The 13,335-nt window shown below is 37.3% G+C and overlaps 1 protein-coding gene across 1 annotated transcript; it reads left to right on the top strand.

Annotated features, from left to right (window-relative positions):
• The first annotated feature begins 11,993 nt into the window (after nt 1-11,993).
• Nucleotides 11,994-12,479, top strand: LOC139889362 (auxin-responsive protein SAUR71-like). Its single transcript, XM_071872320.1, has one exon. The coding sequence runs from the start codon at nt 11,994-11,996 to the stop codon at nt 12,477-12,479; it is 486 nt and encodes a 161-aa protein (XP_071728421.1).
• Nucleotides 12,480-13,335: the final 856 nt, after the last annotated feature.

Raw genomic sequence — 13,335 nt, 5'->3', positions numbered from 1 at the left:
TATACACCTTATAGCACTCGAGTATTTAAGTTGATACACAGCCGAACCCGTATTGGGTAAGAGCTTAAGAGTAGGATCAAAGGGAGTACTCACCGGAAGAGGTATCCTCAAGATTGAACTTCTTAAGAATCTTCTCAATATAATGAGATTCAGTTATCGTGATACCATTGTCACCACGAATAATTCTTATCCCAAGAATCACAACCGTAACCCCCATATCCTTCATTGAAAACTTAGATGACAAATATTGTTTGGTCTTATCAACTTGATCTTGGTTAGTACCAAAGATCAACATGTCATCTACATATAAGCAAATAATCACATCATTCCCCTTGTGATCAAACTTGCTATACACACACTTATCCAATTAGTTGATCATAAAGCCATAAGACAAAATCACATCATCAAACTTTTGATGCCATTGCTTTGGTGCTTGCTTAAGTCCATACAAAGACTTAATCAACTTGCACACCTTCGTCTCTTGTCCCGGCATGGCAAATCCTTCCGGCTGTCTCATGTACACCTCCTCCTCCGAATCACCGTTAAGAAAGACGGTTTTTACATCCATTTGGTGAATAACAAGATTGTGAATCGACGCAAGCAAAATCAACAATCTAATGGTGGTGATACGCGCAACCAGAGCATAGGTATCAAAATAGTCAATACCCTCCTTCTGCCTAAAGCCTTGTATGACCAAACGTGCTTTAAACTTGTCAACCGATCCATCAACTTTCATCATCCTTTTGAAGATCCACTTGTTGCCCGAAGGTTTACAACCGGGAGGCAAATCAGCTAGAACCCATGTATTATTTTCCATGATAGAATCTATCTCGTCACGAATTGCCTCTTTCCAAAAGGCAACGTCACGAGACCTCATGGCCTTATCATATGTCCTCGGATCCTCCTCAATATCATAACAATAATGAAGTTGAGATATGACACTATCTCTAGTTCCTTCAACTAAGAATAGTTGAAAATCCTCACCATATGATTTAGGAGTTCTTTTCCTACTCCCTCTACGTGGCTCATAAGTCTCATTTAGAATTTCTTCCAATTGAGCACATTGGGAGGTACTTGTAATAGGTACCATATCCTTTGGTTTAGGTATTGATGTGAACCTAGATTCATCAAATATTGCATCTCTAGGTTCAATCACGGTATTAACCGAAATAGCATCATTTGGCTCAATGACAAAGAATCTATACGCCTTGGAATGCTCGACATATCCAGTAAAAATGCAATCAATACCCTTTTCACCCAACGTTTTCTTTTTGGGTTCCGGAAGTCTCACGACCTCCCTACATCCCGAAACTCGCAAGTAATGTAAGTTTGGACGTTTGTTAAACCAAAGTTCATATAGAGTCTTCTTCCCATTTTTGTTGGGAACCCTATTCAAAATGTAACAAGCCGTTAGCATGGCTTCCCCCCAAAATCCCTCACTCAAACCTGAATAAGACAACATGGAGTTAACCATCTCTTTAAGTGTCATATTCTTCCTTTCGGCTATGCCATTTTGTTGTGGCGTATAAGGAGCCGTGGTTTGGTGAATCACTCCTATCGATTGGAAATAATCCGGGGCATAATACTCTCCACCTCGGTCGGTACGCAATGTCTTAGTTGAACAATTAAGTTTCAATTCTACTTCAATTTTATAGATTTTAAATTTGTCTAAAGCTTCATCTTTAGAATTCAAAAGATACACATAGCAATACTTAGACGAATCATCTATAAAAGTAATCATGTACTTCTTGTTACCCATTGAAGGAGTAGCATGAAGATCACATAGATCATATGAATTTGTTCTAATAATGATGATTTCCGGTTTATTTATCTAAAAGGTTGTCTAGTGATCTTTGTTAGCATACAAGTTTTACATTTATTCTAAATGTTTATCAAAACTTGGTATTAAGTCATCCTTAAACATTTCATACATTCTTTTGTAATGTACATGACCTAAACGAGTATGCCATAAACCGGAATCACAAGTACTAGAACTAATCATGCAAGTAGAATTAATGGCCCTACAAACATTTTTGAGATTAAGCATGAACATACCATTGTTATAATACCCAAAACCAACAAACACACCACACTTAGACAATATATATTTGTCACTTTCAAACACTTGTTTATACCACATTTATTCAACATGGGACTAGATATAAGATTATTACGCAAGTTAGGTACATACAATACATTATAAAGAGTAATAGTTTTTTCGGAGCTAAACTCCAATACAACATTTTCATAACTAACAACACTAGCAATAGATTCGTTGCCCATGTGCAAAACATCATTTTTCCAGCACAAAAGTATTGAATCATTAACGATCCTTGCAAGCATGGCAAGTTACAACCAAATCTACCCACCATCCAATTGTATCATCATGCACATAGAATGCATCAAAAATATGTGAAACATAGTTCTTAATTGGAACAGCCACAAAGTCAGAAATTTGACCTTGATTAGGAGTAGGATCCTTTGATCCTTGGCCCGCACCCAATGTGCTACCTCCTTATACCATCTTGACTTTGCAATCCCGCTTAAAGTGACCAGGTTTGACACATCTCCAACAAGACTTCTTGTCCTTCTTATTGGATGCATTCTTGTTGCCATCAAGCTTTTGTTTATTGTTGTTTGGTTTCTTGTTGAATTTGTTCCCATGGGACTTATCTTCAATCATGTTAATTGAAGAAGATCCCATTTCTTTACCATTCCCCTTGCCACTATCTTATGCCCGAATTGATTCCTCAATTCTCAAGTGACTACCCAACTCATTCAAATTCATATCTTCTTTCTTGTGTTTAAGTGTGTGTTTAAAATCTTACAATAAGGATGGCAATTTATCAATGATGGATGAAACCGAAAAAGTTTCATCTATACTTATATTACGTTGGATAAATTACCCCAAGAACCTAAGGATCTCATGGAAGAATTGTTCCATGATGGGCCTAGTATCAACAATCTTGTAATTGTTGAAATTGCTAACAAGAAATTTCTTGCTAGATGCATCCTCGGCCATATACTTGGCCTCCAATTTATCCCAAAGTTTCTTTGCTGATTCAACCGAATTGTAAACATCAAATAAATCAACAAACATACCATTAGAATGTTGCCACGACACATCAAGTCATCGTTGTCCCATTTGCTCCTTAACCGGGCATGTTCCATTGTCTCTTCATCCGATTCAGAGGGCCTTGGAGTTGACAACACATAAACCAATTTCAATGTGGTCAACGGAAATTGTATTTTATTTTGCCATCTCCTAAATTTGCCCCTTCAAACTTCTCTAATTTTGCAATCCTTGAAGTCATTTCTTTCACCGTTTCACCGGACATCGTGATCACAATATTCGATTAGAATGTTAGAAACTTGGATTGTAAGAAAACCTTCGAGCCTGAAACGGAACCGACTCCGGATTAATCTTTGAATCGTGTGAACACTTTCCTAATTGAATATTTCGACCCTATTAGCCACGGGTTGCAAGAAGTTTCGATTGGGATAAGACAAAGATGAGATTGTTGTCTTGGCTAAAAGAAAACAATCAAACAATTGCATAAATGTATCTTCTAATTGTTTAGAGTTGAAAGTGTGTGTAAAAGATTAAAAAATCTGGAACCTTTTTCAAATGCACAAAGGGTATATTTATAATGGGTCAAAAAGTTTCATGAAAAGTCACAACCTTTGATTCATGTATTTAGACCTAAAATGGTCTAAAAACATGAAAATGGTCTAAAAACATGAAAAAAACCTCAATTAAATGCTCTGGAACAACCCCAAAATATTTGGGGTTCAAATGTGCCTTTTGGGTTGAAATGACACATTTTCAGCTTCCATGTGTTAAGCCACGCAGCGGCCCAAAGACCCGCGCCGCGGCTTAATAAAGAACCAAATACCCAAAATAAGCAAAACTCTCGGCCCCAATTTCACCCTTTAAGCCGCGCCGCGGGCCCAAGAGCCTCGCCGCGGCTTAAAGCTACTGCACATCAAAATTAATTTTAAGCTTATTTTCAACCGTGTTTAGCATTTCAAGTCGCGTTTCGCATTTCTCATGTTCCAAACATTATTTCCAAGCTCACTAACATAATCTCAAACCATTTTACACTTTACGAACGTGTACTCCACACTCCTCAAATCCGTGTAGCGTCTCAATGGTTCAGGCACTTTCAACTTAGTAATCCAATCACTAAAATGACATGTTGGATCATGCCAAAATCACCAACACTTTTTACAGATTTAAATTAATATTTTATTTAGTAAGGAAAGTGATTTGTTAACTTATGCCATAAGAGTATTAGTTAGTCAAACTCATAGAAGTAATTAGTTTATACGATATCAAGGTGGTGCGTGATTGATGATTTACTGAGTCAAGTGCATGTATTAGATATTAATATCATAAGTTTAGATAAATAATAATTTATTAATTCTAGCATCCACTTTAACATAAAATTTGATGTGTGAGAATTTTTCCTCTGAAACTTGAAAGTAAAAGTATATATCATTATTGTTATTATTATTATTATATTATTATTATTGTATTATTATTATATTGTTATTATTATTAATTATTATTATTATTATTATTATTATTATTATTATTATTATTATTATTATTATTATTATTATTATTATTATTATTATTATTATATTATATTATATTATATTATATTATATTATATTATATTATATTATATTATATTATTATTATTATATTATATTATTATATTATATTATTATTATTTTGTCAAAGAAAAATGTGCTCATAGATAGACTTGGAGCGCTAAGTTGACAACTCTACCAACATAATAAATAAAAAAGGAAATAATGTATAGTAGGCATACGTATAGCATGACAAAAACTAATAATAATAATATAAACAAATGCTAGTAGTTAACTATAGTATGTATATGTAGGATTATGATATGATATTACATATGGGCATACCGCCCTCCCTTTTATTCATTCTAGATTTACTCGGTTCAGATCACAACTCCAATTAAACTTTTATAGCTTGTTTAGTTTCCTGTATAAAATTACATCTTTCTCTAACTCCATTTCTATGTCCCTACATCTAATCTCATTTACTTCTATCATCCGTAATCCCTTATCATCCACCATGGCCATCAAAACATTCCTAGGAACAAGATCGATGTTTCATTTAGCCTACGATAGAGGGTAAATATATAGTTATTTCTTTTTTTTTTTTTTGAAAAGCAAGAAAATATTTCATTAATAAAATGTAGTTACATGGCCCTATACATATCTATACAATGATGGAACGGAACTACAAAAAGTAGGCTAGAATATTTACGGGACCCAACAAAAACCAAAAAAACTAAAGAGGGAATAAGAACTTGAAAGAAACAAGCCGGACTAGAGAGGATACCAGTGACGATCAAGCGCCAACAAAGGCAACAACACTAGCCCGATTAATCAGACCCTCAGTAGAAGAAATGGAATCTGAGGGATACCCGAAGGTGTTGTTATAAGATTAGCCAATCCCGACACGTTGTGGAGAGCCTGCAACAAAGAAGGAAGGATTTATGAGCCATTGATGCCATTCGATTAATATCTTTTTACGTGTTCTTGTAGATATCCAGGAAAAACTTTGGGATTGTATTTCGGAGAGAATCGAGCCCGGAGACCACGTTTTTTTGGAGAAAACTTTCTGGTTCCTGTGTTTCCATATTATGTAGCAAGTTATCCATTTTGTTGCTTGCCAAATTGAAGAACCAAAGTTGTTGGAAGCAAATGGTTGATCATTTATAATGGCGTCGTTGAGGCTGGAGATAAGAGAGACATCTTGGGCCCACCAATCGAGAACAAGTTTCCATATGAGTGTTGCTTTGGGGCAAGCAATGAGAATATGATCTGTGGTTTCAATATCTGCTTCACATAGGGGGCATAAGGAGGAATCGAGATCAATGCCCCTTTTGTCTATTTCGAATCGGACTGGGATCTTTTTTTGAATGGCTCGCCAGATGAATGTGTAAACTTTTTGAGGGAGAAGTTTGTTACGCGGAATCGATAAAGTTAAAGCGTTACTTCCGAGCTTTAGAGAGTTGATCAGGCGTGACAAAGATTTGGTAGTGAAAATCCCTGTGGGGTCTAACTCGTATCTCCATGAATCTTGGACGTCTGATAAAGATACGGAAGATATGATGTTGTTTAATTCTAAGAGGTCATTTGTGGCCCGACCAGATGGGGGTCTTGTCCAGCACCAATTACCAACAGAAGATCCGTTGTAATGTATAATTCTTTCAGCGACTGTAGCATCTTTCTTGGTTTCAAGCATGTATAACCTGCGAAAAAGTGTGCTAAAACGTTCCGAGCCGAACCAAGTGTCATTCCAAAAATTGATGGATGTGCCATTCCCGAGACTTTTTGTAATGGATGAAGAAAATGAAGCTCCAGTGTTGTCAGCGATTTTTCCAGCTTTAATAATTTCCTTCCAAACCGTGCGACCTGAAATGTTCCTGCAAGAAACGTTAGTATCCAACCCCCCGCCCCCCCCGTAAATACTGGTGATAATTTTTACCCATAGTGCGTGTTTTTCGTTTTTAAAGCGCCACCACCATTTACATAGTAGTGAGATGTTTTTACTAAAAAGTGAACCCACATTTAATCCCCCTTTATCATAAGGTAATAAAATTTGATCCCATTTTATCCAATTAATTTTATTTTCACTTGAAGACCCGCCCCAGAAGAATTTGCGTCTTTTAGATTCAAGGAGTTTAAGGATGGAGGAAGGTGCATGGAAGAGGGAGAAATAATATAGAGGAATGCTGCTTAGAATAGATTTAATGAGGGTAAGTCGTCCTCCGAAAGATATTGTTTTGGCAGTCCAGTCGGAAAGTCTTTTATCAAACTTATCCATAATTGGTTGCCAAGAGGAAGGGTGGGATGAGGGAACACCAATGGGGAGTCCAAGGTATGTGAAGGGGAAGGTATCGGAGGAACAATTAATATAGTTGGCCATTTCTTCTACCTCATGGGGAGGAATACCGATACCGTAGAGTTTGCTTTTTTGAAAATTGACTTTGAGTCCAGAAATTTTTTCAAAGCATTTGAGGAGTTTGGAAATGTGTTTGGCATTTCTTTTACTCCATTCCCCGAAGAAGATTGTATCATCGGCGTATTGAAGATGGGTGACGCAAATGTTGTCATCGCCAACATTGATTCCACGGAGGTGACCGCTAGATAAGGCCCGTTTAGTGAGTATGTTAAGGCCTTCAGCGACGATAATGAATAGGAAAGGCGAGATTGGGTCCCCTTGGCGAATACCTCTTTCGGGGGAGAATTCGGCCGTAGGGGATCCATTGATTAAGATGGAGATAGATGAAGAGGAAAGACATGCACGAATGAAACTGATCCATTTAGGACCAAATCCCATGTAATGCATGGTGTTAAATAGGAAATCCCATTCGATGCAGTCAAAAGCTTTTTCGAAATCCACTTTGAAGATCAAACCTTTGCGTTTTTTGCGTTTAAGTTCATCTATAATTTCATTAGCAATTAATACGCTATCTAAGATGTTACGGCCTTTAAGGAAAGCGGTTTGCTCCACCCCAATGACCTTGTGAATGACTTTGGCGAGGCGGTTGGATAAAATCTTGGTTAGAATTTTATAGTAGCTCCCTATTAGACAAATAGGGCGATATTCATTAAGACCGATTGGATTAGATTTTTTGGGTATTAAGGTGAAGAAAGACGCATTACAGCCTTTGGAAATTTCGGAATTGGACCAAAACCAGTTTAGTGCTGCGATAAGGTCGTGTTTTATGAGGTCCCAATATTTTTTAAAAAATTTCATGTTAAAACCGTCGGGACCTGGAGCTTTCGAGCTATCGCAGCCGTGGATAGCATCCCAGATTTCGTTTTCGAGGAATTCGGATTCTAGAAGTAGATTGTCTTGCGAGGAGATATAATCTAGGTGAGGTGCATTATCAAGAGGGCATTGGTTGTTTAGATTATTGGATTTAAAGAGATTTTTGTAATGAAGATAGGTTTCGTGTTTTATGATGTCAGGGTCTTCAATCCAAGTTCCGTTAATCGATAGCCCATGAAGATTGTTTTTGCTGTTGCGTTTTTTAATAAAGTTGTGAAAATATTTCGAGTTTTCGTCTCCTTCGAGGGCCCATTTAATTCTGGATTTTTGTTTTAACATGTTTGTTTTCTTCTTTTCTTTTTCGAGATGTGAGTGTTTATCCTCAAGCCATTTGTTTTTTTCGGATTCGGTTAACGGTCTAGATTCAGCTAGGGTTTCCCATTTGTTAATATTTGTTAAATGATCTAGGATCTGAGAATCAAGGTTATCGAGTTGTTCGCTATGTTTCTTAAGTTCAGATTTGACGTTTTTAAGCTTGTTACGAAAGATACAATCAGGGCGGGTTCCTCTTACAGGAATTGACCAAGCACGAGAGATGATCGAGTCAGCGTTTTTAAGGTCGAGCCAAGTGTTAAAGACACGAATAGGTTTGGGGCCAGAGTTAAATAATGTGTTCCTAAGGAGTATGGGACAGTGGTCCGAGAGATCACGATCGAGGGTTTTAGATGAGATGTTTGGCCAAATTTTCAGGATGTCGTCCGAAACGAGGAATCTATCTAATTTACTAAATTTCATTCTTTTAATGCAGATTCTGGTGAATTTTTTTCCGCCAAGTGGGATGTCTATTAGTCCAAAGTTGTTAATGAAATTATTAAAGTTAGTGGCCCATTGATGGTTAAATTCACAATTCATACGTTCGGAAGCTTTTCTGACTTCATTGAAGTCACCGAAAATGATAAAAGGGATAGTGAGAGAGCTTACAAGAGAGGATAGCTCAGACCAAAGTCTAAGCTTTTTGACTGAGGAGTGTGGGCCGTAGACATTTATGAAAGCAATCTTAGAATCATAACCCACCCAAAAACCGCAAATTGCAAGAAAGAATTCACCTTCAATAGCGTGGTCGAAGGTGAAAGAATTACAATCCCATATAGTGATGATCCCACCCGATGCACCAATCGAGTCTTTTTGAACAAATTTGAAGTCGGGGTTTCCCCAGAATGATTCAATGATGTTGTCTTGCGTTTGTTCACTTTTAGTTTCTTGAAGACCAAGTATTACCGGTTTTTCTTTGTTGCAGATTCGTTTTAGCCATGAGATTTTACCCATTTGCCCAAGTCCCCGAATGTTAAGAGATATCGTACACATTATGAATGATAATAAAAAACGAAATAAGAGGAGTGAGATTACCGGGAGTTCCATTGGATACCGATGTTGTTTCCAAAATCCTTAGTGTCCAGGCTTTTGTCAGTTGAGGAACCCGATGGAATTTTATTGTGACATCGACCTGTGGAAGTGTCAGCAGCGCGATTGTGTCCAAAAGAGTTATCCTCGTTTAATGATGGTGTTTTGCTACGCTTCGATAGTTGTGAGAATCGTAATTTTTGGCCACTTCTTGCTAGGTGTTTCATGTAGAGCATGTTTGATCTAGGCCTGGTTTTCGGATTAGGGAGAGGGGCATCGGTAGGTATGCGTGTCGAGGTGTTGTTTTTCAATATATCATCTTTAACACTTCTCTTAAATGGACGTTCTTTCTCTTTAGGGATTAGTTTGGGTTTAAAACCGGAGGAGAGTTTTTGTTTGGTTTTGGGTTTTTTCTTGGTGATGTTAATAAGGTCTTCAAGATTGAAAGGGTCAGAAGGTGCGTTATCGATGTTGGATTGAGGTGGGTCGGGCATAAGGTTTATAGGGGATATATGATAAGGTTGAGAAGGTGTTTGAGTGCCAATTGGATTGTCATCAGGATTAGGAGTGTCTCTGATTAATTCTTCTTGTTCGTCTGTATGCAAAGATGAGTTGACCGTTGGGCTTGGGCTAGTGGGAATAAGTGGTGGATTAATGGGCTGTGAAGATAAACCTGTATGATTAGGCCCATTTGATTGGTTTACGGCAGTTTGGGGTATAGAAGCTTCTGAATTAGTTTGTTGGGCTGTAGGGGAAATGGGTAGGGGTGAGGGGGGTTCAGAGTTCGATGCTTCTGAGTTGTCATCATTGGAATTATACCCGATATCAAGCTTGGAAGTCACGTGAGATGAGCCGTTGTGATATTTATTACCCTCATTATTATTGAAACTATTGGTTTCCATACGTTTGGTGGACTGAGAATTCGAGGGGTTAACCGGTGTAGTATTGACGGAATTATGGTCGGGAATGTTGCCGGAGATAAAAGTGTCCTGTACTTTTTGTGGATTACGGTTAGCTGGATTATCATCATTTAGGTCATCTTCGTCCATATAGGATTCCTCATCCGAAACCGGGTCATCGTTGTCCGTTTCATTACAAGAAGTAAGATCATAAGCTGAGTTTTCATGACAATTAAACATGGAAAAATTCAGGAGTTCCTTGACATATATGACCGTTTGCTTCGACTCATCATGACAGATTAAAGCTCGTGAATCAATAGGCTTAAAATCATTCGTTTTAATAATAACCGAGCCATGTGATAGATCCTGATTATCCTCATTAGTAATAGAACAATTAAAAGTTTCGATAACATGGCCCCAATTGCTAGCAATATCATGAAAGGTGGATTCCATCCAGCATGTAATCGGTACACCCAGAATATCGATGTAAGCAAGACGGCCAGAAGTGGAATACTCTTCAGGGTCCCATGGATTGATATCCTCGAGCCAATTCCATAGTGGGTGATTTTGATTGTTAAGCATTTCAAGGGCAATACGTTTATCATCATAAACAAGCATGATATCGTGTCCACCTAGATACTTAATCTTGAAACCATCTAAGTTTTCACTTTGACATATTTCGTGAAAGTATTCAAGGAATTCGAGATCCTTTACCTTACCAATAACCGCATGACCAAGCAAATCAATTAGGGATTCATTAGATGTTACCTTAATCGTAGGAGTGTTTGCATCAGATTGTTTCTTGTTCGTAAAGGCATCCATGAAGCTGCGGCCATCCACCTTGCTGGACATATTATTTTTGGGGAAATCAGACATGTTAGGTTTGGGAGGAGGCTGTTGAGACGGTTTAGAGTTATCATTAGGTTTCTTGTCCCAAGCTTTATGGACCTTGAGCATCAAATCCCCAGCAACAACTAAACTTAATCTTCTGGCCAGAGATTCTTTGTGATAATCAGGCACGTCTAAAAATCTAACGAAACCGAACCTTTTTCCATTTTTTAGGGTTTTTTTTGGAATGTAGACCTCATGGATGTTCCCATACTTTTTGAAGGTTGCCCATAAATCAGCAGATGTCCATTGTTCAGGGAAATTATAAAATAGATAGGATGTGATACGGTTTTTGTCGATAGGTTTTAGGGGTGTGGATGTATTGGGTTTGTGATTTCCGAATTGCCTGACAAGATTAATAGATGCTTCTCTTTGTTTGAACTGGTTGTAGATGAGATTAGATGAAGAGTTAAGATTGGTGTTCTTAGGGTTAGGGTTAATGGTGTCGGTTTTGGTGTTGGATGAGGAAGGTTTTTTTCGGTTTCCTTGTTCAACTTTAACCCAGATTCCTTCGTTGATAGGTTGGTATTGGATGTGGTTGGAGGAAAAACCAGGTTTGTTGTAACGGCGGTTGGGTTGTTGTGGGGTGAAAGGAGATGTAGGAATATGATACATGATGAAGAGAACCAAAAAGGAAAATGCAAATAGAGAAATACAGAATCGTAAAAGAAAGCGAGTGCAGTAAACAATCAGAAATCGGTACCGGAGATAAGATCCGGCGAAGTTGTGAGGAAGATGAAGGGTTCAGTAGGAGAGAGCATTTTACTCCGTATGAAGGGTTCAGTGTTATATATAGTTATTTCTTTCATATCAGAAACCCTAGTTTTGTTCCAAATTCGCTCGTATATTGATTTTATACACCCCCTTCTATTCTTCGTTAAATTAATCAGTTGATAACCGACAAGCCTGACTCAAAAACCTAAAAATCTTAGACGGCTTTAGTGTAAACTCTTACAAATTATTTCATACAAGTGTCCATGGAGAAAACAGTAGAGGGCAACAAGGGAAAGAAAAACTTTCTTGTTAAGACGTGGAACCGGTGCCAATCGTTCCCCGGAATCCGTAGTAACAAATCATGTCATGATCAAGAAAAAGGGAAGAAGAAAATAATGACGCCAGAAGGGCATTTTCCGGTGTATGTGGGACAAGAGAAACATCGGTTCAACGTCAAGACAAAGTATGCAAGTCATCCTTTGTTCAAGATGCTTTTAGAAGACACAGAAACCGAACAAGGATACAACTCAAATGGTCCAATATCACTTTTATGTGATGTGGATTTGTTTTATAAAGTGTTGGCTGAGATGGAGGCTAATGATGAGGTGCAACCACTTGTATGGGGGTTCGCTTATGGCTCGTGTAGTCCGTTTAACCCTAGTCGTCGTTGGGGTGGTCACGGTCATATGGGAAAAGGTTATGGTTCTTATGAACCCTTAACTCCATCAAGATTTTTAAAGATGAATTAGATAAACATAACCATGCATACAATCAAAACTGTATAGTTATCTTTGTATTTCGTTACTTGTGTATATTTTGATTTTGTATATATTATAAAAGAAAAGAACTAGTTATGCACAAACGATCATTTGTGTACAACTTTACTTAGTTTTGTGTTAGTTTTAGCTAGCTAGGCAAATTGTTGTGATATATGGTCATTGTACTAGAAGCTATATATGTTAAATATTACTGTATATATTACGTAGTGTATCTTATCTTATTATATATTTTTTATATTTATATATCAACTACAGCTAGAATAGATTTAGTTGATGATCAATTGTATATATTAACCAAACACCTACAAGTAGCTTATATACTACTCGTACTAATTTGTTCACATCAACTAATTCTACCTGCAGATTTTAATATGCATGAACCATTTATACATTTTTCTAATGGCGGATCTAATGATCAAACAACTAGCTCTTTCGTGAATTACTTTTCGCTAATTCGTGCCCCTGACTTGTGTTCTTAAACAACTTGAGATAGTGAGACGTACATTTTTTGAGGCGGGGCCTTTTTGGGTTCTAAAATTTTAAAATTCGTGGGTTAATGGGAACATACAGTTTCACCATATAGGAAGGGGGTTTGAATATTGGCTCATTAAAAAGTAAAAACCTAGCCCTTTTAGGCAAATGATGGTGAAGGTTAAATACCCAAACCAATTGCTTATTTTTTATTTTATTTTTAATAGCTTATGGGTTAGAATTATTCGTAGTATTTATGGAATTTATGGTGGCTTTCGTTCGGATAATGGGCTTGCTCATGTCCCGACCGTAGGTGTTTGGAATAACATTGTGAGTGCAAGTTACCTATTGGTGA

Source organism: Rutidosis leptorrhynchoides, chromosome 2 (assembly GCF_046630445.1).
Source record: "Rutidosis leptorrhynchoides isolate AG116_Rl617_1_P2 chromosome 2, CSIRO_AGI_Rlap_v1, whole genome shotgun sequence".
Classification (NCBI taxonomy): domain Eukaryota; kingdom Viridiplantae; phylum Streptophyta; class Magnoliopsida; order Asterales; family Asteraceae; genus Rutidosis; species Rutidosis leptorrhynchoides.
Note: the sequence above shows the minus strand (reverse complement) of the source record. Positions and strands in the feature narration are given on the sequence as shown.

Excerpts from the sequence above, each read along its gene's own strand:
- LOC139889362 (XM_071872320.1), top strand. The coding sequence starts at position 11,994 with ATGGAGAAAACAGTAGAGGGCAACAAGGGAAAGAAAAACTTTCTTGTT.